The 26,902-nt window shown below is 43.2% G+C and overlaps 1 protein-coding gene and 1 non-coding gene across 3 annotated transcripts in view; one reads left to right on the top strand and one right to left on the bottom strand.

Annotated features, from left to right (window-relative positions):
• RGL1 (ral guanine nucleotide dissociation stimulator like 1) overlaps positions 1-26,902 on the top strand; it is a 129,274-nt gene that overhangs the window by 62,776 nt on the left and 39,596 nt on the right. For both annotated transcript variants that reach the window (XM_070384813.1, XM_005893091.3), the window contains 4 exons: positions 16,330-16,514; positions 20,837-20,961; positions 22,620-22,835; positions 26,522-26,625. In XM_070384813.1, coding sequence (XP_070240914.1) covers positions 16,330-16,514; positions 20,837-20,961; positions 22,620-22,835; positions 26,522-26,625 — 630 coding nt within the window. The remainder of the gene's footprint in view (positions 1-16,329; positions 16,515-20,836; positions 20,962-22,619; positions 22,836-26,521; positions 26,626-26,902) is intronic.
• Positions 30-132, bottom strand: LOC138991326 (U6 spliceosomal RNA). Its single transcript, XR_011467348.1, has one exon. It is a non-coding gene; the product is annotated as a U6 spliceosomal RNA (small nuclear RNA).

The raw sequence follows: 26,902 nt of genomic DNA, 5'->3' as shown, positions 1-26,902 counted from the left end.
CAGCCATAGATATACATATATCCCCTCTCAGAAATATGGAATGCTTCATGAATTTGCGTGTCGTCCTTGGCAGGGGCCATGCTAATCTCTGTATCATTCCAATTTTAGCGTCTGTGCTGCCGAAGCAAGCACTCCTCTCGTATTTCTTTATTGTGTCATTGCTGGGCCCAGTCCAAAAGCCGCTGCCTAGCCCTAAATCCTTCATGACCACGTGCTCTCCGCTTCTCATCCACACATATTTCCCTGTTCACTGATATGCATGGCAGACTCTTATTAGATTCAATGGTTAGTCCCACGTGAGACTTAACAGCCTTCTTACTCAAAGTGTGGTCCATGGACCAGCCATCTCAGCATCGCCCGAGAACTTGTTAGGAATGCGGAATCTCAGGCCTCGCCCCAGATCTAGATGAAAATCTATTCTAACAAGATCCTCAAGTGATTTCTACGTCTTTTATGAAAGTTTGAGGATTGCAGGATTAGAGGGGTTTTGTTACTGTTAATTTTGGTTGACCATGAAAACCTATGAAAATAACAATTTTTAAAAAAGGAATGTTTTTATAATGAGTGCTTTAAAATATACGTGAAAGAAGAGATACTGTACAAATTGAGTGGCTAGCTTATCAGATGTAACCTTGACCTGTGACCAGATTCAGAAATAAGCATGTTGTTATCTATGTATTTTGGAATTGCGTCATGTCTAGAGCTACCGTTTAACTAGCCACCTGAATGCTCTGAGGAGAGTAACAATATGAAAAATATCCAGAGCTTTTCTGTTTCCCAATGGGTGTTTTGAGATGAAATAGGCTTCTGGGAAGTAGCAGTTAAAGAAAATTGATTTGTACCCTGAATGTGAAGAGTCATGCTCAGGCTTTTAAAGGCCTATTATAAACCTTCATTTGGGATTCATTGTACACCAGGAACAGTAACCGTGGGTGAGACTCCAGGATAAGCTGTTTTAAAGGGCTTTACAGTTTAGGCATATGAGACCTTAACAAAGAGCTTTCACAGAGAGCTCCCCTGAGGGGTCCATCATCCGGGGACAGTGGTCTTTTCCTAAAGCCTCACAGTGAGTTGGTAGAAAGTGCTTGACCCTCTTCCTCAGTCTGAGTTGCCTTTTAAAAAAAGTACGCCTGACGAAAATATGCCACTTTTTCATATAATGGGTCGCTCTGTCCTGCAAATACGGAATGTGAAAATCCCTTCTCTCTGCTGACCTCTTTCTTCTTTCCGTTTCCCTTTCTTCTGTGTGTCTTCTTGCTCCCTGCCCTCTACCGCCCCCCGCCCGTCCACCACGTCTCCTTTCATTATTTTTCATCTCACTTCAGCATCATCTTTTTGTTCTGTTTTTCACATGCTACCCGTCTGATCATTTCTATAACTCGATAAGCTCCCTGCTTTGTCTTCCTGGGACGAATTCAGAGAAGCAGCTTCTCGGTTCCACTTGTAACACATGGAAAGTTCCTTGATGATTTCAGAGCTGCGGCAGCTGACTTGTAGCAGTGACTGAAGATGTCCCAGTGGCTGATTGATGTGCGGGAGATATAGCTGTGTGGCAGTTCTCAGTGGGGGAGTGTTGCCCCCAGAGGACATTTGGCAATATCTGGAAAATTTGGGGTTGTCTCAACTTGGTGGGGAGATGCTCTGGCCTCTAGTGGGCAAAGGCCGGGACTATTTCAAAACACGCTGCCATGCACAAGACGCCCCCTTTCCCCTCTACAGCAAAGAATTACCCGACCCTAAATATCAGTATTGCCTAGATAAGAGACCCTGCTGCACAGCAAGGAGGCTGTAGTCCTCAATAAAAACTGTCTTTATTTATGGATATCTAAATATATATAAAAATAATACCACACTTGTCTGGAAATTTACTTATTCATGTCCCTTCTTTTTCTTTTTTTTAAAAAGTATGCAATAATCTGTGCTATTTTTTATTTTTATTTTGGTCACATGGCATGTGGGATCTTAGTTCCCTGATGAGGGATCGAACCCGTGCCACTTGTGTTGAAAGTATGCAGTCTTAATTACTGGGCCACCGGGGCCCTCATGTCTCTTATAATTGGGTGAATCCAGTGCCGAGGAGGTTGTGGAGCCAGCCTCATGGCAGGTGACAGGCCCCGGGGAACGAGTCCTCATCCGTCACTGTCACCTGCCACCCATTTGACCTATTCATTCACCTCTCTCAGTTTAGTCTCTTTACCTAAAAAACGAGTGCTCTGAGATTCTTTCAAGTTTAATGATGCCTAGAACCCCCACCTCCACCCCTCCAGGCTCCTCTGCCCAGGGGATTCCCCAGGCAAGAATACTGGAGTGGGTTGCCAGTTCCTCCTCCAGGATCTTCCCAACCCAGGGATTGAACCCAGGTCTCCTGCATTGCAGGCAGATTCCTTACCACCTGAGCCACCAGGGAAGCCCAGGATAAAATTTATATAGTTTTCTTTTCATCTTCTTAAAAATGAAAATGAGCTCCAGTCCAAGTTCGATGCACTCAAAGCTGGTGCCCTGAGACAACCCTGAGGAATGGGATGGGGAGGGAGGTGGGAGGGGGTTCAGGATGGGGGACACATGTATACCCATGGCTGATTCATGTCAGTGTATGGCAAAAACCACCACAATATTGTAATTAACCTCCAATTAAATTAATTTAAAAAAATGAAAATGAACATCAGAAACAGAGATAAGATCCAGATATTATATTGATTGAGTGAGAGGTGCCCTTGACTGCTTGTTTCTGTTGGAAAGACTATGTAACTTGTTTTGATAAAAATAGAAAAGAAAAAATAGACCGCTTCTTTGATTTGCTTGTTATTAATTGTGATATCAGAACCACTTGCTACAATCATGCATAAAGAGATGGGCTAAAAAGCATTGTGTTGTGGGGTCAGGCAAGGAGCAGCAAAATGCCCATTGTTTTCCTTTGCTGTGAATCTGTGTTCTTGTGATTTCAGGTGGGAAACAGACGGCAGGAATTCAGTGACACTCTAAGAAGTAAACATCCTGTTTTAGGACAGATGCCTTCAGTTTTGCAGTCCAAGGGTGAGGGTTGGGGGGTGGAGGTGGGGAATCACTACTGGGCTTAAATATGAGAAGGGAAATGCTCAGCTATTGTTTGGTTTTTCGGTTTTTAATGTAAAGCATAGAGCAAGGCTTACGTTTGATACAGGTTCCCAAATCCCAAGATAACAGTCTTTCCTGTATTTCTGAATATGGATGGATCTAATCAACCTTTCAAAGGTTTGAAAGAACTTAAAAGAAGGCAAAATGTGGAAATGCAGATGAAACGGTCAAGATGAAAGATTGGTGTCTAGTGTCTTGGACCACAAGTGGCTAGTATTCTTCAGGAATTTCAAAAAGTATCTGAATGCGCTGTGACTCCTAATCCTGAGTGTGCCCGGCTTAGGCTTTGTGCAATAAACCTTCTAAGTTATCTGGCTAAAATGAGAGTTCCTTCAGTCGCAAGGAATTCAACTTCCAGGGCTTTTAGATGCTAGAATCTTTGCACACGGGGATTTCTGATGTTAGTACTAGAACGATATAAATAAGAAGTCATACTGTGTTTATTTCTATAATCCTTAAACTTGCCACTGTTTGGGAATCGGGAAACTCACTTCCTATGACAGAAGAAAACACGTCTGCCTACATTCTCCTTCCTGCTGACATTTTTCATGGTGAAATGTTATCTCTTAAGAATAATATATAAAATCTGAACCAGATGGAAAAAGGAGGCTTTCCTTAGTGCAGATTTATTATAGTCATTGAATTCAGAAGTGAGATTATGAAGAAGTAATACTAACCATATAGAGCCTTGACACCATGAGTCTTCATTTTCCAAAATGTGTTTGAGATTAGAATATCATACATACACATGCATAACTTTATTTAAAGAGGTTTAAAACTCTCTCTTCAGGAATCTTACTTTTTTTTATTCCTTTTTAAAATGACTACTGTAATTAATGTTGAAATAGTTTTCTGTTTTGTTTTCTTTAATTGACTCTCATCACTTCCCTCTTGGAATGCCATGTTTTGCTTCCTAAAACTCTGTACCACAGCAGTGGTTTAAATGGTTGAAATCATTCTACTTTCGTCTCCACACATTCAGATATGATTGTCATTCATGTAATCGTCTCCCAGAAGTTGTAAATAGTCACACCAGATTATAGTTACTGGTAAAGATTTTAGTTACATATAAGTAGTAGCAATCTAAGATATTGGAAATTAAAGAAAAGAGAGATGAGTTAAAGGAAGATGGCTGTGATTCTTTTACTATCTGGGAAACTTTGTAGTGAAAAGTATTACAAAATCTTCCCATTGAGTTTGCAATCAACATTCCATCAAATTCAACTAACCTAACAGGGCAATTAAAATCAATCTGAGTAATGGTAACAAAAATGGGGCAAAGGAAGAGGGGTAAAGAACAGAGCAAAAATAAGATTGAAAATTCCAATCTTGTAAGAATTAAAGACTATCATGTGAAATTAATATTTTTTAAGAGTAAAACTAAAGAAGAAATGGAGGTGCAGTACATCAGAAAGAAGAGCACAGTATTATCTTTAAAACATCCATCCTAGACTAAGAAAAATAGAAATGATAGTTTTAGAAGTCCCTGAAATCCTCAATCAGAACTGTGTGTTTAAGGGAAGAGTGTAGGCTCCCAAGCAGAAGTTATTAATGCTTTTCTGCCAGTGGGGGAATGAAACAACGTTAATCATCATTGACTCAGAAAGAAGAAAAATTGGCTGCCTGAGAAAACACCTAAGGTTCTCTACATGTCAGAGAAAGGTAAACAGACATGACAACCAGACTCTGTCACTTCGTCACCCTGCAGGCTCAGGGATGATGGAAGTGATGACACCACAGCCACCGCCTGGCCAGTGCCACCGCCTGGCCACTGCCACCGGCTACAGTTTGAGCTGTGCTTACGTTAATGCAGAGCTATCCGCATTTTGTATTTTCTTTTACTATTACAGACATGCTGTGAGATATTGTCCTGATTTTATAGGTGTGTAAACTGAAGTTTCAGAACAGTGAGGCACTTTGATTAAGATCAAGCAGCTAGTTAATGACACATCTGTTATTTGATCTCAGATCCAGCTGAGATCCAGGACCTGGGTTTCTCACCATTTTGCTGTCGGGGCTGCTGCTTCTAAAAGAGTGTTTGAATCTCTGGTGTGCGTGAATCCTGACCAGTCCTCCCCCTCCCACACATTACGTTTGTCTGTGTCGCAGTGAAAGGGCTATAGACAGAAGTACACGAGGAGCTAGGGTGTAGCATCACCATCGGGACAAATGCTTTAGCTTGTTAGCATTCTGAGATTGTACAGTTTGGGATTATTTCCTCGTTTGGCTTGGCTTTATTATTCAGTGAACACCCTGAGCAAGGGCCGCAAACAGCTGTTAGAAATGTGGAAGTTAGGCTTGTTTCCTGGGGAAGGAGATGGTTTGCAGGATGTGAGGAAAGAAGAAGGACTCAATCTGAGTGCCTGTTTCCTGTTCTCGGTGCCTCGTAGCATCTGTCATCCCCAACGGAAACTCCATTCTAATGGTGAAAAGTGTAGAAGGCCTCAGCAAGTTTTTTCATTAGAGGCCTATTTATAGCCTAAAAACTCTGGTCTCAGACTGTGAGCAATCAGAGAATAATGAGTTACTGAGGTCCCTGAAAAATAATTTTTGGTGAGCGGCTCTATCTCTTTCTAATAATAATGGCCAGAATTCATTGGCTGCTTCGTAGGAATAGTTCCTGTGTTAAGTACTCTGTATCCTTTCAGATCCTCCCAGTAGCTCCATATGTTGTTCCTATTTGACAGATGAGGAGTCTGAGACATAGAGAGACTGAGGAACATGTCCGGGGTCATACAATAAATGAGTGAGACAGGGATTTAACCCAGGCCTTAACCTCCGTACGGTGTGGCCCCTACTTCCTTCCCTGTGATATGAATGAGACTATTTCTCTTAAGTACTTAGGTTGGACCCTCCTGTTCATCTCCGCTCCCCACCGCCCCTGCCCCTTTGGACATCTTAAATAAGATTTAAACAGTTTTAGATTTATATGAAATTGAGCTGATAATACAGAGTTCCCATATACCCTCCTCACAGTTCCCCTTGTTATTAACTTCTTGCATGAGTATACACATTTGTTATAAACATTGAACCAATGCATTGTTAATGAAAGTTCATAGTCTAGTTTCAGTTCCTTGTTTTTCTTTTTACCTAATGGCCCAATTCTATTCCAAGACCATCCAGGACACCACATTACCTGCAATTGGGATATCTCCCTGGGTTCCTATCAACTGTGACAATTTTTGACTTTTCTTGTTTTTGGTGACCTTGATAGACTGGAGGCGTACTGGTCAGGTATATTTTAGGATAGCCCTTGATTGTGCTTCCCGGGTGGTACAGTGGTAAAGAATCTGCCTGCCAATGCAAGAGACACAAGAGACACAGGTTCTATCCCTGGGTTGTGAAGATCCCCTGGAGAAGGGAATGGCACCCCACTCCAGCGTTCCTGCCTGGGAAATCCCATAGATGGAGGAACCCGGTGGGTTACAGTCCAAAGAGGGGTCACACAAACACAACGGAGCATGCATACACATGGCACCTCTTTATGAGAATTTTTCTTGTAATTAACATTTTCCCTCATAGTTAGACTGAATTTATGAGGTTTTGAGAGAAATATCACAGGATAAAATATCATTCTCATTACATACTATCAGCGTGATTTATGTTTGATGTTGTTCTTGCTCATCTGGATGAAGTAGTTATTTTTCAGGTGAAAAGTGAAAGTGAAGTCGCTCAGTTGTGTCCAACTCTTTGCGACCCCATGGACTGTAGCCCGCCAGGCTCCTCCGTCCATGGGATTCTCCAGGCAAGAGTACTGGAGTGGGTTGCCATTTCCTTCTCCAGGGGATCTTCCCAACCCAGGGATCGAACCCAGGTCTCCTGCATTGCAGGCAGATGCTTTAACCTCAAATGTCTTTTTCTTCCCCCTTCCTTTCCATTCTGTGTCGGCTGGAAAGAAGGCATTATGCACAGTCCTTTTGCTTTGCTCCCCTCTTTTAGGGTGAAGTATTTACCCACCTTATTTGGAAAACTTCTGCATGGGAGATTTGTCTCCTCCGTTTTTTAATTTGAACTTCCCTGGTAGCTCAGTTGGTAAAGAACCCACCTGCAATGCAAGAAACCCCAATTTGATTCCTGGGTCGGGAAGATCTTCTGGAGAAGGGATAGGCTACTTACTCCAGTATTCTTGGGCTTTTCCTGGTGGCTCAGCTGGTAAAGAATCTGCCTGCAATGCAGGAGACCTGGGTTAGATCCCTGGGTTGGGAAGATCCCCTGGAGGAGGGATAGGCTACCTACTCCAGTATTCTTGGGCTTCCTTGGAGGCTCAGCTGGTAAAGAATCTGCCTGCAGTGTGGGAGACCTGAGTTCGATTTCTGGGTTGGGAGGATCCCCTGGAGGAGGGCATGGCAACCCACTCCAGTATTCTTGCCTGGAGAATTCTACTTCTCCGTAGTCTACGGGGTTGCAAAGAGTTGGGCACAATTGAGTGACTTTTCGCTTTATTAATTTATTCACTCTTTGTTTACATCGGTATAGACTCAGACAGAATTGAGTGACTTTCACTTTATTTATTCAGTCTTTTGGGTACACCAGTATAGACTTGTGGATATTCATTTATACTGTGGGATACAACACAGTGCTACTTTATGTATTTTGTTGCTCGGGTTGTTTCAGCTTTGATCATCGGGAGCTCTTCTGTTTGACTCCTGTGTCACTTTCACACGCCCCTCGTATTGTGTTTGTCTGAGCCCATCTTGTAAGATGTTCTAGACTCAGCTTGTATATTTCCCATCCCAGTCTTAGAATCAGCCGTTTCGTCAAGGAGACCTGTTTTATTTTTTATTGGAGAATGACACCAGAAACCAAGCTCTGGGTCTGAGGTGTGCTCATTGCTCCTGGGGTGTCATTTCTTTAGGCCCACTCAGCTGACATGGCTAGGAAATACAGGTGTATATTAATTATGTGACTGTATGTGTCTGTACGTATCTTTATGTCTAACCATCAATATATGATGTTAAACATGAATTCTTCCTGATGTCTTCAGCTCTAATCCTTACCACATGGACCATTCTAGCGCTCTCTCCCGGCTTATTTGTAAGTTTCCTCTCCAGCAGTGAGAAAGCTGGCTTCTACCCTCTTTCCGTTTACTTATTCAGTTCCAGTGTATGTGTATAGCACTGTCAGAGTCATTAACTCACACCCCTGAAGAAAACGACTTCTCAGCTAGAACCCAGTGATTCTGTGCAGCTCCTTTTGCCTTTAGTCCTTGATCTTACAGACTGCAATTCTTCTTTTTTAAAATAATAAGAATAGCTCATGGTTTTGATCACTCACTCTGCCCTAGGGACTGTTCTGAGTCCTTCATATGTATTATCTCTTATAGGCCTCGCACCAACTCTGTGAGGAGGGATCTGTTATTACATCTGCTTTACAGATGAGGAAGCTGAGGCATAAAGAGGTTAGGTTAGTCTAACCAGCCAGTGGGTCAGTCTGACTTCTGGAGAATGTGTTTAGCCGTATTGGCTATACTGCTCACGAAATATAGGTGTTTAGGAGACGTCTTCGCTTTGTCTAACGGAGTGCAGTCAGTGACCTACTGAGGAAGGTTTGGTGACATAGGGGTAAGTCTCTGCACAGCAGTTCTCTCCAGTTTCTGCAGATTTGTCTTCAGATGCCAGGGCCTGTACGTGTAGTTTGGGAAGGAAAGACAGGTGTGTAAACACTTGGTTTTGAGCTCATCTCCTCCTACTCTTGGCCCTTTCCCACCCATATTTACTCTCTGTATCCTTCCTGTCACAATCCTTTTCTTCCTCCTCCTTGCCCTGGAGCTTTTTCTCTGCTTTAACTGCCCCGTGGCCCCTCGCCGGCTTCTCCGCCCTGTACTGCCTTCGGTGCTTAGCCCTGACTCTGTCTTTGTTTACGTTTGTTTCCCCAGTCTCTCTCAAGTTCTCTTTTACTTTCCCTCCAAGGGTTCTAATCCCTACTCACTACTGGTACCAAAATGTACAATGAAAAATGTATAAGAAAGCATTGCAAGATTACCTTGGTGAGTCCAAATGTTTTTCGATCCTTTATGTGCTTTTTCAGGCAAAAATGGGGGGGGACAAAAAACAAAACCTCTCTGCACCTTCCTTTGTTCTTTGTCATCAGGAAAACCATCTAGCTAGGGGTCTCAGAGGCAGACTCTAACTGGCAGCCTTCCCGGAAACAGAAGAAAACTGTTTTGTGGCCGGGAGAGCCAGGTGGGAGGGTCTAGCTCAGGGTCAGTGTCAAGGTTACTTGGCTTTCGTTCCCTGGAGGGCAGAGTGCATAGGCTCCCACCCGAAGGGGCTGGCAATGTCCCATGCTCCACTGCTTCAAAGGCCACCCTCGGCATGGATCTTTTTACCTTTTTGTTACCTATGTTAGGGAAAGATCAAATCCTTGGAGAATATCCTAAAATAGAAGAGTGTTTTGCTGCTTTTAAAAAATGTTTCCATGTCTTATTTTCTGCTGATGATTAAGTAACAATAAATTATTATCTCACATAGATTTCTAGGGAGAGAAAGCAGCTCTAAATGGACAGTTATTTTTTTTGTCATAATAATCCTATTTCTTGGCTTGGAAGTTTCATATCATGGGAGCAATGACTTCATGCCTAGAAGTTTTTTTTTCATTAAACTTTTTGCCAATTCTAGAGTATTTTATTACCTGTGGGATTTTTAAATGATTTAATGCATTTACCTTAAAATCCCCATATGCGTTAAAAATCTGTGGTTTGAGCGTAATAGCAGCCTAATGCTCACCTCAGTCAGCCTTCTTATTCTGCATTGCATACCTGAAGGTCCCTGAGAGTGATTAGAAGTTTTGTACTGTTTCCTTACACCTCTCACCTAAGACATTTGTCCAGTGTCTTCCAGTCAAATATTATTAAGTGTGATTTCTATTTGGCTAAGAAATTGAATGAGTGTAGCAAATCTCATCATGCTCCATTTCTCCCCTTTCCTTGTTCTTTAAACAGACCTTCCTTATGACTCTTATAAGTGTTTTGCATTTTCCTCAGGACCTTTAGCCTGAGGAATAGCCTATGCTATTACCCCAGAGCCTTCACCCTGCTAATCCTCCCTATCCTTAAGGTCTTTTAACATCATTTACTCAGGAAGACACTCCCTGGAGCCCTGACCAGGTTCATCTTCTCTGAAGGTAAATGCCCTCGACTCCCCTATTGTGACATTCATTACATGAATAGTTTTTGTGAATATGGAAAATAAAGGGTACTCGACAGATATTAGTTGGATTAATGAATTCATTTTCCCGAGGGAAATTTTTACTTTTATTAGAAGTAAAAGTCTTAGAAGCTGCCTCCAGGCCTGGGCATGACTTCCTACCCTGCAGACCATTGTAGGTTGGAAAAAGTTCACATACTACAAGGATTTGCTTCTTGCCAAGAATGCCTAAGGGAGAGAAAGCGATCCTGGTTGTCTGCTCTGCCATCAGATTTGGATCCCTCCCACCCCCAACACCATCCTTCTTAATCAGACACACACTTTCCCTTGGGCCTGAGGAACTTTGCTCTGTATCCTACCAAGACTACTTTGGAAAAGAAAGTCTTGTGCTAGCTTTTGTCTTTACTGAGTTTAGGTCATGTCATAGTCTTTCCATTTGGCTTCAGAAGTTGCCTCTTCAGTCTTCACAGATCATTTAAGAAGCATGTCTTGTAGAGCAGTGGTCCCTAACCTTTTTGGCACCAGGAACCAGTTTTGTGGAAAACAATTTCTCCCTGACCAGGGGAGGAGGGGGATGGTTTTGGTATAATTCAAGCCTGTTACATTTATTGTGCCGTCTACTTCTATTGTTACTACATCAGCTCCCCCTCAGATCATCAGGCGTGAGATCCCAGAGGTCGAGGAACCGTGTTTTAGATTGTGTTATGCGTTATGTTCCTGAATTGGTCTGTCCTGAGGAGGATGCCTCAGGGGTGTGTGTGTGTGTGAGGATGCCTCAGGGGTGTGTGTGTGTGTGTGTGTGTGTGTGTGGATGCCTCAGGGGTGTGTGTGTGATGATGCCTCAGGGGTGTGTGTGTGTGTGTGTGAGGATGCCTCAGGTGTGTGTGTGTGTGTGAGGATGCCTCATGGGTGTGTGTGTGTGTGTGTGTGAGAGGATGCCTCAGGGGTGTGTGTGCGCACATGTGTGTGGTAGTTGCTCACAGTGATTCTTTCAGCAAACCTGGAGCCACAAGTGTTGTAGACATATGGTTTGTGTCCCGTGTCACACTTTCTGTCTTATGTGGCAACTTTTTTGAGTTCTTTCCATGAGCACTGATTGATTTTCATTGAGCCATACCTCTCTTAATCCCTCCCTTTTGTGATTTATGGCTATTAGTCTTACGACTGCTAACAGTCATGTTTCTCTCCAGATATCTCAATATCCGTATTGGCATTATGTCATTTGAAACTCAGCCGATCAGTGTCAGGTCGATGATGGCAGGTGTTACTGTCTCTCCTCCAGGTAAGGGTCAGTGGAGCTAAGTGACGGGTCCAGCTCCCATTGTTCATGGTGGCACAGTGAGGATGGGAACCAGGTTTTTCTTCTTGAATCTCATATTCTGTGTACAGAGCCAAGTAGCTTCTCTAGCTTAATTGTTACACCTTTCCTGTAAGTTTTTGATTTTTAACCAGGTCTTCTCTTTATTATTAAGGTTCTCTACATCTTTCCAACTAACCAGTTCTGGTTAGAATGCACATTAGATCTTAGGAGTGGAGCCAGGAAAAGTAAGGAGGAAAAGCCATTGGCCAGTAACCCTGTGGTCTCTGTCATGATATTGTGACGTTGCGTTCCTTTTTGAAATTTTCAAAGTTTCACATTTTATCTGCTTCTAAGTCTGTCAAGAACAGAACGTTTCTTCCCAGGACTGGTGAACATAAGGGTACTATGATCTTTGGCTCACGTGCAGGCCTGTCCAGAAAGCCCGCCTCCCCAGGATGCTGATAAACGCTCTGCTGATAGGAGGGCAGGGGTCTGCCTTGTGTTGTGCTGCGCTGTCTGTGTCTTCCTCTTCTTCCTCCGCCTTCATTTCTCATCTGTGTGAAAATGCTTTTTCTAGCTGATTCAGTATCTGGGTTGGTAGTGAACTTTCAAAGCCTTCTTGGGCTAAACTATGGGAAGGGTACTGTCACAAAAGGTGAAATGAATAGATTACCAGAGTTAGTAGAAAATACCCGTCCGAGAAGGATGAAATGTACATCTAAAGAAGTCCAGTATGGATTAGGGTCCCTCTTGAAAACTCGCCCAGACTTTCCGGGGCTACAACTTGCCATGGGAGTAAGTTCTAGACAATATGCCCTATAGGAATACACAAGTATACAGGCATGTAAACAAGGATTTGCACTTTTTTTAGTTGTAATTGTGAGAACCTAACAATAACTTTGACATGTGGATCACAACACACTGTGGAAAATTCTTCAAGAGATAGGAATACCAGACCTCCTTACCTGCCTCCTGAGAAATCTGTATGCAGGTCAGGAAGCAACTGTTCGAACTGGACATGAAACAATGGATTGCTTCCAAATTGGGAAAGGAGTACATCAAGGCTGTATATTGTCACCTTGCTTATTTAACTTATATGCAGAGTACATCATGTGAAATTCTGGGCTGGATGAAGCCCAAGCTGGAATCAAGATTGTCAGGAGAAATATCAGTAACCTCAGATATGCAGATGACACCACCCTTATGGCAGAAAGCAAAGAGGAACTGAAGAGCCTCTTAATGTAAGTGAAAGAGGAGAGTGAAAAAGTTGGCTTACAGCTCAACATTCAGAAAACTAAGATCATGGCATCCAGGCCCATCACTTCATGGCAAATATAGAAACAAAGGAAATAATGACAGACTTTATTTTTGGGGGCTCCAAAATCACTGCAGATGGTGACTGCAGCCATGAAATTAAAAGATGCTTGCTCCTTGGAAGAAAAACTATGAACAACCTAGAAGTTACTTTGCCGACAAAAGTCCGTCTAGTCAAAGCTATGGTTTTTCCAGTAGTCATGTATGGATGTGAGAGTTGGACCATAAAGAAAGCTGAAAGCCAAAGAATTGATGCTTTTGAACTGTGGTTTTGGGGAAAACTCTTGAGAGTCCCATGAACTGCAAGGAGATCCAACCAGTCCATCCTAAAGGAAATCAGTCCTGAATATTCATTGGAAGGACTGATGCTGAAGCTGAAACTCCAATACTTTGGCCACCTGATGCGAAGAACTGACTTATTGGAAAAGATCTGATGCTGGGAAAGATTGAAGGCAAGAGGAGAAGGGGAAAACAGAGGATGAGATGGTTGGATGGTATCACTGACCAGTGGACATGAGTTGGTGATGGACAGGGAGGCCTGGTGTGCTGCAGTCCATGGGGTTGCAAAGAGTCAGACACTACTGAGCTACTGAACTGAACATTAACTACCTGTGCACTAGTAGAATACCTATATTAATTATGGCATGTGCATGCAGTGGACACTGTAACCCTGAGAAACAGTGAGAGCTGGAGGCAGTGGATAGAGAGGTGTGTGTATGTATGTGTATATATGTGTATATATATATACACACACACACACATACATTTTGTGGGAAAAAATCCATGATTCATACATATTTCATCTATTTAAATATATGTATACGTATCCATAGAAAAGCCTAGAAGGATATACTCCAAACTATTAACATAAAGTCATAAGAATAGGATAGAATTAGGATGAAGGGGAGTAGATATTGTTGTTTTAGTTTATACACATTAGTAATATTTTTTCAATAAGTAATCAGTCTTGTAACTTTAACAATTACGATGGGTAAAGAGTTAATGCAATATTGATATCTTTAATGTCTGTCTTTTACTGAAATTTTGCATTTCTGCCTGGCTTTTAGGTTATGGACCTCTGAGGGGTCATGAGGCTCACTGAGTTGCTGGTCTCACTCTTGGTTGGATGCTGTTTTTGGTTTCTAATTGTGTGAATGTGGATTATCTGTTTTTCATCAGTATCATTGAAAGAGTATTTTCTCACTGACATATCAAAGAATAGTGAGTTGTAGTACTAATTCAGTTAAATCGCCCTTCTTTTGACAAGTGCAGAACTGTTCTGTGAGAGTCAGTATAAAAGACACAAGCATCAGGTTTTCCTAGATTCCAGCTGTTACCCCACCTATGTGCCTACCCCAGCTCTGGGCTCATTGCTTATCAGCAAAGAAGGGAAATTATTCATAGAAAAAGTCATCTTCCTTATAAAAATGAAATATTAGAATGCTGCTTCATCATTTTCTTCTTTATATTTGGTTTTGGAGAAGAAAGGAGAAATAACGTGTGCTGTGTGTGGGCTTAAAAAAATTGAAGTCTGTCACTCATGGCGGGGAGTAGTTAGGGCTTCAGCATATGAATTCGGAGGGACTCAGCGTTCATACATAACATAATGTATTGATAACAAGTAAACCAAACATGGAAGGTTCACTGGCTAACAGCTCATTAATTTCATTTTACTTGTGCTTTCAATTAGCCCCAGATGCCAGATTAATTTCTTCTAGCTTTTTGCAAGGGAATGAAACTTTTGTTTTTCTTTTTAATTCGATCTGGACTAAAGATTTAGAAAATATTGAATTATTTCTAATGTTTGAAATACCAACTTTAATGGTTCTCTGCCATTTATTTTTTCTGTTACTATGTGATTATAGTCTTCATGTCCCTTTTAGTAAAACAGTGGTCTCCACAGCAGTGAAAAGAACTAATTTGTTTTTCTTCTGGGTTTGTACTTCAGTTCCAAAAGTTACGCATTAAATTGTCTTCAGTTGCATTTATGCCTTGATCGTCATCCAGGTCTCTACTATGAAATTGAGACTTGTGAAATTTAGGCACACCTGTGAAAGCCCAGCCTGTGGTTTCATATATATGGAGCATAATGGCTTTTAGTTTCTTTACTGTTTGTTGACTAAGCAAGCAATTTGAAGTATAATTAGATGATAATTTTGAATTTGGAAAAAACCCCTACCCCTACCTCAGGGAATTCCCTGTAGCTCACATGGTAAAGAATCTGCTGTGATGCAGGAGACCAGGGTTCGATCCCTGGGTTGGGAAGATCTACTGGAGAAGGGAATGGCAATCCACTCCAGTATTCTTGCCTGGAGAATTCCATGGACAGAGAAACCTGGTGGGCAACAGTCCATGGGGTCACAAAGAGTTGGACACGACTGAAGCGACTTAGCACACACAAGTGATTTCATAGTCACCAGGTCATTTTATCTTCACCTACCTTGAGAATGTTATTGTTGTTTGAATCAATTGTGTCTGACTCTTTGCGACCCCATGGACTGTAGCCCGCCAGGTTCCTCTGTCCACGGGATTTCCCAGGCAAGAATACTGGAGTGGTTGCCATTTCCTCCTCCAGGGGATCTTCCTGACCCAGGAATCAAACCTGCGTCTCCTGCGTTGGCAGGTGGATTCTTTACCACTGGCCACCTGGGAAACCCCTTTAAAGAGAATAATCTCGTGTAATTAGTAATACGTCTGGATGACTCTCTTTTTGTGCCGTGGTCCTTAGGTGGACTGCGCTGAGCCACCAGAGGAAGTCCCCTTCGTAATGAATGGCCTTGCTCACAAGTATTTCTCCTTTACCATGTCCTTTACCTCACTCTGCTACTCACACTGTTTCTCCTGCTTGAAACACGTTGTCTCTGGTCACTTTAAAAGTGAAAGGATAATGTTGTGAGGGCATTTTTGGTGCTTTGCCGAAGCCGTGGTGATCTTTGTAAAATTAAATTTACACATTTATCTTTCCTAAACCTGAGGCCTTCCTTTCATCATATTTCTGGCCTACTGACAGTCAGTTATTTCCTAAAATGTTAGCACAGTAGATCTTGTGGTCTCTGACTTGAGTGAATCCAGAATTGGAAACACATAATCTTGTTGTATACACAGGATTACTTTGAAGTTGCTTCAGGACTCACTCAATATTCTCCTGCGTGTCTTTTTTTTTTTTTTGCCCCATATTTGTTTTTCCAAATTTATGGTCCTGTTTTTTTTTTTTTTTTTAAACTTGCCTATCTTTTCCCCTGCTCCCCAACCATCACTTAAAATAATGAAAGGTAGTCAGGCTATTTTCAAGTGCTTTAACTTCACTGACACTGGTGGAAGCTTTTAGGTGAACTATCCTATGGTCAGCGGCCCACGTTTTCCTGGGGCCTAGCCGGGGCGGGCTCTGGAGGCCAGGGCTGGCGTCGAGCCTCCACAGCCGGTGGGGTGCAATGACTCTCTGCTTCTCTTTCTCAGCGCTATCGCATCCATCCTGAGGGCCTGGCTTGACCAGTGTGCAGAGGACTTCCGAGAGCCGCCTGGCTTCCCCTGCTTACAGAAACTGCTGGATTATCTCAAGCAGATGATGCCAGGCTCTGACCCAGAGAGAAGAGCACAGAATCTTCTTGAGCAGTTTCACAAGCAAGAAGTAGAAGCTGACAGTGAGTACTCATTTGATTCCAGGGCAGAAGCTAGATCCTGATCCTGCACACCTCCCACGACGAGGAAATGCTCTTCCTCTACTTGTTGGGTTGGAGGCCTTGGTTTCCCTCAGGACAAGCTGACCAGGGATTGGTGGCCCATGTAAAATTCTTAAGGTTATTGAAGTCCCAGTTATAGACTGTATAGATCTGGAGAATGGAATCCCTCTGGAGAAGGGAATGGCAACCCACTCCAGTATTCTTGCCTGGAGAATTCCATGAACGGAGGAGCCTGGTGGGGCTACAAGTCCATGGAGTCACAAAATGTCAGGCACAACCGAGTGGCTAACACTATAGAGCTTTAGAACAGAGAAGGGGGTATTCAAGACCACCTAGTCTGACTCCCTCATTTTATGGCTGAGGAAACAGCGACTCCGGGAGGCGAAGTGATTTCCCAGGGTTCTTTTTAGTACCATACAGAGGACGATCTCCTTGATGATCTTTTGCCTTTCGTTGTCATTGCACAGCATGCTCAACTTGAATTTGTTCTTCATTATCTGCCTGATCGGTTCCTCCTCCTGTCAAATGAAAACTCGTCACAGACAACCACCCCCATTCAGCAGGCAGGGAATTAAATCCAGTCCTGCCCCTGCCCTCACAAAAGCTTGGGAAGCTCAGAAAAGATGTTTCCCCTTCAGCTGGAAATATCCCTGCTCTCTGTCCCCTGCCTGAGGCAGATCTCACATCTCCAGTAGACTCTCCCAAAGGAAGTCTCTGTGGCTGTTTTTTTCCTATCTGAGGAACTGACTGCCTATTTTCAAGGACAGAGCAAAGGCCACCACTGCAGGTTCTGGGCTGCTTGGAACCGTCAAGCTTTGAAGAAAGTCAGAAAGAGGCTAGGACAGGCTTCCAAGCGGTGACGGTTTGTCCCCTCACTGGCTGCCTGGCGATGGTTGCCATGGCGGCTGACCCACTTGGAGCTTCTGACAGGCATTTCCCTGAAGTGACACCTAATTTCCTCAGTGAGGGAAAGGAAGCGGTTCCTCAACACCGATAAGGGAAGCTGCCTCAGTGCCAAGGAAAACAACCTTAAAATTCCAAACAGGACCTGTTGACTTTTTTTTTATGGACAGGGGACCAGGGAGGGGGAAAATGTCGTTGCATCATTGGAAGCTGACTGCCAAGTCCTCTGTATCTCAGATGACTTCATCTGCTGGGAATGTTTGAATACCAGGGGCACCCCTCCAGCTGTAGGGGCTCTGCTCCCCTCAGGACCTCCCCTCCTGCCTTCGTGCAGGGGTGGATACTCCATTAGCGCCCAGCTTTCCCCATGGGGGCTGCCCCTGGCTCCTGGCCTAATTGGGGAACTGGTGGGACCAGTGGTTCGTTGTTTGTAACAGGCACTGGAAGGCCAGCTCCTTTGGCAGGCCGAGGCAGGGGAGAGCGAGTTTGCCTGACTTTAGAAAGGCTTTTAGGCAATCCCAGGAGTGAATTTTTAATCAAGAACTCTCTCTGTGTTTATTAAGTACAGGAATCATTACTGAAAAAGAGTTTTAGGAGCTTGGTTCCCATATACTTCATTTTACCCTATTTCATGCCGGCAAAAAAGCAAACAGACTCTCCTCCATGTTTTTCAAAAGTGAAAATTTTGCCTCAGGTTGTTGCCTGCTTACCCCTGGAAAAGAGTCAGAAGCAGAAACAGTGAGAGCGTGGAGGAGACCCCAGAGAGAAAGGACCATGTAACCTTCAGGCTCAGCAGCGTAGATCCAGGGCATGCAACAGGCCACTTTGAGTGCTGGATGAATGAGAAAATCACGCCTTAGCACATATCCTTGCCAGCCTCTGCATTGCCGAGCAGCGAGGATAGATTTGTATCCACTGGTAGATTTGTATCAAGAGGATTGAGAGGCCCATTCTGAACCTTTGGGATTTCAGATGTCTTATTCCTCCACCCAGTGAGAGAGGGCCAGAGTTGTGTGGAGGAAAAGTGGTGAAATCATGGGGTGTTAGCTCTCTTTAGCTCATGCCTGTTTGTATCCCAGCCTTCAGGGGCAGGCAGAGGTCCCCTCCTGCTTCCCTGCCTACCCGCCCCCCCGCCCCCGACCCTTGTCTAACCAGCCTCTTCACAGTGGTACCTTTAACTCCAGGGTGAGGCAGCCAGCGTTAAATCCTCTTGTTGTTTAGTCGCTCAGTCGTGTCTGACTCTTTTGCAACCCCATGGACTGTATAGCCTGCCAGGCTCCTCTGTCCATGGGATTTCCCATGCAAGAGTGCTGAAGTGGGTTGCCATTTCTTTCTTCAGGAGATCTTCTCAACTTGTGGGATCAGACCCATGTCTCCTGCATTGCAGGCAGACTCTTTACCGCTTGATTCACCATACCTGTCATCAAAGTTGGCAGTTTCCCATGTGGTGCTCTGAGAGGGGCAGTGATGCAGGGTCCACTGAGCACCCCCTCACCCCTAGGAAACTAAGTGAAAGTGTTAGTCGCTCAGTCGTGTCTGACTCTTTGCGACCCTGTGGACTGTAGCCCGCCAGGCTCCTCTGTCCATGGGATTTCCCAGGCAAGAGTACTGGAGTGGGTTGCCACCCCCTCTTCCAGGGGATCTTCGAATCAGGGATTGAACCCGGGTCTACCTCACTGCAGGCAGATTCTTTACCATCTGAGCCACCAGGGAAGCACAGGAAACTAAGAAAAGACCACCCCAATTTGATCCAAGATGTCTAAAGTCTTTTATTCTGCAAAGGCTTGCATTGTAAACATCCTGGGGGAGTAGTAACACCCTGATTTAAACGTCTGCTGAGATATGTGTATGCAACTAGACTTTTCCTAATGAGAATAGATCTGCCAGGCAGGAGAACAGGGAATATGGTTGGGAAGCAATCCAGGAATTGGGGAAAGTTTTCAGGATGGGAGGCTAGAGGCTCAAGGTAAACTTCTTCCAATTGCATAGTCTTTCACAGTAGAGACCCTCAGTCCTGCTCCATGTGCTGACTGCTTATGCTTTTGGAGTCCTGCTGCTAAGTCTGCTGCTAAGTCGTGTCCGACTCTGTGCGACCCCATAGACGGCAGCCCACCAGGCTCCCCCGTCCCTGGGATTCTCCAGGCAAGAATACTGGAGTGGGTTGCCATTTCCTTCTCCTTTGGAGTCCTAGGTAGTGATTTTTTTTTTTTTTTCGCTTCTTCAGTCTGTGTCCTATTAATTTGTAATTGATGATCTTATGTCTAATAAGGCTCAGGTGAATTTAGTTTAAGGCTATTTTACTGCTTCATGCATCCTTTATTTTTTATTGGAGGATAATCGCTTTACAATGTTGCGTTCATTTCTGCTGTACATCAGTATGAATCAGCTATATGTGTACATATAACACCTCCCTCTGGAGCCTCCCTACCGCCCCCACCATCCCACCCCTCTCTAGGTCCTCACAGAGCCCCGAGCTGAGCTCCCTGTGTTAGACTGCAGCTTCCCACAAGCTATTTTACATGTGGTAGCGTATATCCGTCAGGGCCTCTCTTTCAATCTGTCCCACTCTCTCCTTACCCCACTCTGTCCACACACCTGTCTGCATCTCTATTCCATTACTCAACAATAAAAAGGAGCGAAACTGAGTCAGTTGTAGTGAGGTGGATGAACCTAGAGTGAAGTCAGAAAGAGAGAAGCAAATGTCATATATTAATGCATATACATGAAATCTAGAAAAAATGGTACTGATAAACCTATTTGCAGGGCAGTAATAGAGATGCAAGCATAGAGAACAGATATACGTACTTAATTTTAGGTAGAAGTTGAAAGCTACTCCTAAAGTTCTGAGAATTCTGAGGACTTCTTGAGAGTTCTGAGGACTTCGTCAGTATTTCTGACACCAGAATGGCTTATTCTACTCCCCAAAGCCTGGCTTGCCTTCATTCCCTTTCCTTCCAGGCTTCTGATAATTACTGGCCCAGTAATTAAGAAATGCATAGATGGGGTTTAGGAAATAGTTGGATTAATGCTTGAGCTGGTCAGAGGGATTTGAGGGTGCCTAAATTGAGAGGGGGACCCCTGAATGTAGCCCCGCTTTGCTTTTCCTAGCCTTTGTCCAACTTTGTGCTTGATTAAAGATCCTGTGGTTTGTCAAAGTGACAACGTGGGGCCTCTGGACTCAGTAAAGCCTCTAGGGACAAGCCGCGAGAGGGAAGACCTTCATTTCACTCATTTATTATGCTTGCTGTTCTCTCCCTGTAAGTTTTCTCAGGGTCAGCCCTCTTCTTCCTAAATTAAATAAGTCTATTTTGACTCTATAAAGAAGGTCATATACAGCAGCACCAAACTACTGATTATTTTTTTCCCCCACCTGTGAACAGATGGGTTTCCCAACAGCATCTCCTTCAGCCTGGAAGAAGAGGAGGAACTGGAGGGCGGCGGGTCTGCAGAGTTCACATGCTTCTCAGAAGATCTCGTGGCTGAGCAGCTGACCTACATGGACGCAGTACGTCTTCTCTTTGTGCCTTTGACGTGCTTCTGCTTAAAACGTGGGCAGTGACAGGACTGATTGGTGGCCCCTGGGAGGGCAGTAGGGTCATGTGAGTTAAGTCTTTTCAAATCCCCAAGAGAGGCTGTGCCAGTAAATGCAGAGGGAAGATGTGATTTGAATCCATCATCTGAATAATTTAGGCCTCAGCTCTTCTTACAATTCTGGGTGAAGGTGCTTTTCACTCAGCGCTCCACACCCAGAGGGAAAGAAGAATTCTAATCCTAGGGAAACAAAATCTATCCTGTTCCATGGGTGTTTCTCTCCCTTTAGACTCATACATATTTCAAGATCTGAACTGTTTATTTGGAGGATTGTAAAGGGGTCAAAGTATAAATTAGGACAAAATAAATTCCCTGAATCCACATGCGACTCTATCTGGCAGCTCATTTCCACATGTGCATCCTGGTCTTTTGAAGTCTGAGTATTTTTGTTAGCTGTACATATTTGGTTTCATTAGTCACATTTCATAGCTCAGTGTTAGCTGGTTAAAGAAAAGAGGGCCATTATCAAGGATCACAGTGGTTTCAGCTCTTCCACACTTACTACTTTGGAGGAAGCAGCATAGAAAGCTGCTGTGAGTTTCCATCTATTTAGCATGCAAATAGACTCTCAGAAGTAAGTCAGATGGTCTTTATAAAGCCAATCCTGGCACATTTGCTTTTACACAAACCCTCTCACATCTTGTATTGAATTGTTGTACAAATGAGAATCAGATCAGTTCAACAAATTTGTTGTTGTTTCAAAAACCAGTAGTGTAAGAGAACTACGGAAAACTTCATTGGCTATGACTTTTAGGCAAAGACCTGGAAGAGAAAAAAGTGAAAGTAAAAGTTGCTCAGCTGTGTCGGATTCTTTGCAGCCCCATGGACTATGAATTCTCCAGGCCAGAATACTGGACTGGGTAGCCTTTCCCTTCTCCAGGGGATCTTCCCAACCTAGGGATCGAATCCAGGTCTCCCGCATTGCAGGTGGATTCTTTACCAGCTGAGCCACAAGGAAAGCCCAAGAATACTGGAGTGGATATCCTTCTCCAATGGATCTTCCCAACCCAAAGACCTGGGAACCAGGCTTCAGATCCCTCTTTCCTCCTTTTCCTGTGTGACACTGAATAGTTTTTCCTTTTGTTTGTTTCTCGCTGTCTTCACTTGAAACAATGGGAAATAGTGAACTTGATGAGTGTCACTCCTGTGAGTCATTTTTCAGGTGACCATTCATATTCATTATACGCAGTTCATGATTGTGAGTGTCCAGAATGTACCATGGATATGATTTTGAAGTCAAAGTAATCTTAACCACTTCTTGGTCAGAAGTAGATTTTCACCTGGATTTTCTTCCAAGACAGAAAAGCCCAAATGTTTCTGGTCATTTAAATTTTCTGTTGGTCATCGTGTTCCATGTGTTCAGTTGAACAGATTTAGAAAGAACATGTGGGCTTTTCTGATCAGTTAATATATTAATTATTTACTTTTGTCTGTTGAAATGGACACCATGAGGCAGATCAAGTAGAAATGGGCAATTTGTCCATTCACAAAGTACCAAGTTACAAAAGATGACATGCTTTGCCCGATGAAATGTGTGTATTGTCCTTAAAGTCAATTCCTCTCTTGTTCCAGCAACTGTTTAAGAAAGTCGTGCCTCACCACTGCCTGGGCTGCATTTGGTCTCGAAGGGATAAGAAGGAGAACAAACACTTGGCCCCTACGATCCGTGCCACCATCTCTCAGTTTAACACCCTCACCAAATGTGTGGTGAGCACCATCCTGGGGGGCAAAGAACTCAAGACTCAGCAGAGAGCCAAGATCATCGAGAAGTGGATTAACATTGCTCACGTAATTGTCTTTTTTAAAATATCCTTTGGGCTTAGCAGATATGGGAGGCCATGCCATCATGCTGATGTTCCCACCTGGTTGAAAGGCAGTCAGAAAACCGTATGTGAGGGCCCATTGGGTTTTTGTTGTTCTTATCGTGGTCCTTCCAAAGTAAGGGAAAAAGTTGCCTTTCTTAACATGGGAGTTTATTTTCCTCTTTAAAAAAATGGGTCCCTTGCTCACTTCCTGCTGCTTATGGGCCCCCAATACTGCTGCTGCTTCAGGATGAAACAGAATGTCTGCTTTTTCACAGACTGTTGGTTCTGCCCTGTGTTCAGTACATATAAACTGGTGATCTCAGTGTCAGATAGACTGCTCTTCAATGCAGAAAGATTACCCCACCCTCTTCCAGGACCTGGACGCAGTCTATCTTCTGCAAGCTTGAAGAGCCAGTACCTTCTCAGGATCTCACATCCCTTTTCTAAAGGACTGAAATATACAGATTCCATATTAATCAAGGGCTTTTCTGAGAGCCTTGCATCTGAAGTTGGAGGGACAGAGTCTATTCCTGTGGCTGAATTGCATTCTGCTGGGTGTCAGTCCAGTGTGCCGGATCAGCTGCATCCATGTCACATGACTTTGACCTTCATTTATCCGCATCTTATTTCCTGATTGAGAAAAGGTGAACAATAGTCAGTCAGTCAGTCACCACGTATTTCATGAGCCCATAAATGCTTCTGACCTGCAGTATTCTGTACGTTGAGGACATAGATAGGCTAAACACAGTTAATTTGGTCCTACAGGAGCCTATAGTCAAACAAGGAAGCTAAGAGACACTGGAGTCATCTCAGCCTAGAAGTGGAGTCATATGACATAAGTGCTGCAGAAGTGGGGGAGGGAGAAATCCGTCCTGGCTGGGGTGATCCAGGCAGGTTTTCATGGACAGGATGATACTTGAATTTAGCTTTGAATAACTGATAGTATTGGGGGTATTTGAAGATTGGGGAAGATTTATTTATTTATTTTTGTCTAGGCAGAAGAAACTACATCAGCAAGAGCTATGTAATTAACAACAATCTTGACAAATAATTTTTATGCAAATGTCCTCTGTTTTGGGCTATATGGGGTCAACTCTAACCAAAACACATTTTGTTTTCTACCCCATTATTTATTTTTCTCATTGAGCCCCTATCTGTGGGCATAAGACTTAAACTTTTACATTCTCTCTCTGTCTCTTTTGTTTCACATTCCCTTTTGTGGTCTTTGATTAAACAGCAGAGCCGTAATTGTGCCAAAGAGTTTCCTTTATTTTGAGTCTGTAGGTGGTCTGATACTACAGACTTTTTAGTATATGGAAAAATGCTATACGGAAGAAACAAATGTTTTACACAACTTAGACTTCTCTTATTCTGAATTGAGCTTATTTATCAGCAAGTAAGAGCCACAAAGGAAGTCCTGATAGAGTACGATAGAATATGAAATTTCTGTCTTCTTAGACTGATAGGAAAAAATATTTTTTTGGCCACAAATGCCAAAAGAAAATGTATTCAATTTAATGTATTCAACTGCTTCTAAAATCTGTGGTAAGCATATAGCATCTGTATACATGGCAGGGTGGCTCAAACAGTGACCTTGGTCCAAATTAAATACCAATTGTGCATTTATGTGATGGTAAGAAGTACAAGTTGTATAATTTCAGGTATATTCCAAATGCCGTAGCACGTGCTTAAAAGCCAGCGGTCTTTAACTCTTTGTGATGCACGAAACTGTGTCCCTTGAAATTGTGTAGGTGACTTAATAAAATAATAAGACTCACAGGTGTTTTCCAATAAAAATTTATTTTACTTTTCCTGAATTAATCATAGCCATTTTCTATTGAGAGGATGTTTGAAAAATGATACTTTTACATGCAGAAAATATTTCTGACCTAATATGACTGTTTTGTTGGAGTGGCCTTACTGCTACATTTTTGCATCAGATCTCCTCAAAGATCACTCCTTTTTTAGCAGTGGGGCCAGATGCCTCTTGTATTCCTTTAAACCCTTAGCTTAAGCCTCTTTCTGAATAATGTGTTCCATATGTTTATTACAATTTGCATGAAATAGCTGGGCCCGAGTTCTTTTATTTATTTCAAGTTTCCTGATTTTTAGAACATAACTTTTGGATTCTGAACCTTTCTTGAACCATGTTCTCATGGGCTTGGTTTCCAGACTGTAATTCAGTGCTCTTGCTCTCTCTCTTTTACTCGCTCTCTTTTTAAATAAAAAGAAAGCATTGAGGCATTTCAAAAGAGTGGGCATGACTTTTGTAAAGAGCTTTGGCATTTACTTTTAAGAAAATCTTGGGGGGATGGGTTGTTGGTTTGGCATAGTAATTTTTTTTTAGTTCTTTCTTTTTTTTTTTTTTAAAGCTTTTTATTTTGTATTGGCGTATACCCGGTTAACAATATTGTGATAGTTTCAGGTGGACAGCAAAGGGACTCAGCCATACATATACATGTATCCATTTTCCCCCAAATGCCCCTCCTATCCAGGCTTGGCATAGTAATTTTAAGCAGCCAGATGTGGGCGTGCTAAGTTAAAGAATGCCATTTTCCCTTCACAGTCAGGACTAGCGTGACTTCGTGAAATGTTCTTTTAAGCAGTATGCATTTATGCCCAGCCACTCTGGGACCTCTTGCCTCAGATGTTCCGCATGAAGCCAAACCCATGGTCACGCGGCATACTCAGTCGTCGACAGTGGAAGTTTTACATTCCCACATGCCTGCGGATGAAGCACCTCCTTGGATACAAGGCGCATTCGCCCCCCGCCACCAGGGCTTCCTCCTTCCCCGTCCTGGCTGTGAAGGGGACCCTCTCTCCCCCTGACTGTTTTGCTCTGCCTGCCATTCATTCAGCAGGATTTTGACTCCAAGGTCGCTGCCTGCTGATGCTACAGCCTCTGAATGGTAGCTTAAGTTTCAGGCTCTGGGAGGCTTTCTCCTTCTTCAGAAAATGACATCCAGAATGTTTCCTGTTCGCTTTCTATTTTGTTTTAAAATGCTGCCAAAATGAATTTTCTTTTAAAAGCCCAAGTTATTTTGGAAACATTGTAAGTACCAAGGTGTTTCTGAATGTTTATGATTGAGGCACAAGCCAATTGGAGCTCAAATGAATGTGTATAAAAATATTCCCTCTTGGCTAAGGACATAAGAGCCAAAGTTCAACTTGTGGTGAGTTTTTACTGCCAAGTTGTGTACCCCTTTCCAGACAAGGTTTGGTCATGAGATGTGTGATAGCATCTGACCTTGAAGCGGCTGCAACCTGGTTCGCTTTGTGGGTCTAAAGGTTACGGTCATCTTTCATGTGTATTTTTAGGGCATCTGTATGCTTTCAGCAGAAGAAAGTTTGCTTTCTCTAGCACAGCTCTGTAGGCTGACTGCCATTCGTGTTTTTACTGGGAAAGCTGGAAACTATAAAACTGTAACAACAACGCAAAAAAATATATTAAAGGGAGAAAAACAAGCATTCTGTGCCAAAATCTATAAAGTGTTTCGGTGACTGGGGTGGGAGTATAAGGAGCCACTTTTTGATGTTCAGTATTTGTACAGCTGCCTATTTAGTGGTAAGAATTCATAGCAGCTGTGATACTTCTGAAACAGGAAACCACCAACTCACTGTATTATTGATATTTAAATGCCTTGTATGTTTTAATCACTCTCTGTACAGGAATGTAGAATCCTGAAGAATTTCTCCTCCTTGAGGGCCATCGTTTCGGCGCTGCAGTCCAATTCCATCTATCGTTTAAAAAAGACTTGGGCTGCGGTCCCAAAGTAAGTTCCCAAGTGTCTGCTCTACTTTCTTTGGCTGGGCTGATTAGCTGCTGCATCAGTGGTGTGGGTCCCTCTACCTTCAAAGTGCATATTATATAACAAGAGAAACATCGTTGAAAGCCTCTGTGTGTTCCAGGCAGGGTGTGTTTTACACATCATCATTAATGAGCTTTGAGGCAGGGCTGCTGCAGAAATTAACCTCACTCTTGAAGGGTGCCAAAGCCAAGATGGTCGGCTTTGGGGGTGATTTTAAGGATGTGCATGTCATCTGGGCTTG

This window comes from Bos mutus, chromosome 16 (genome assembly GCF_027580195.1).
Source record: "Bos mutus isolate GX-2022 chromosome 16, NWIPB_WYAK_1.1, whole genome shotgun sequence".
NCBI lineage: Eukaryota > Metazoa > Chordata > Mammalia > Artiodactyla > Bovidae > Bos > Bos mutus.
The sequence above is the reverse complement of the archived record's forward strand: the minus strand, read 5'-3'. Positions and strand labels throughout refer to the sequence as shown.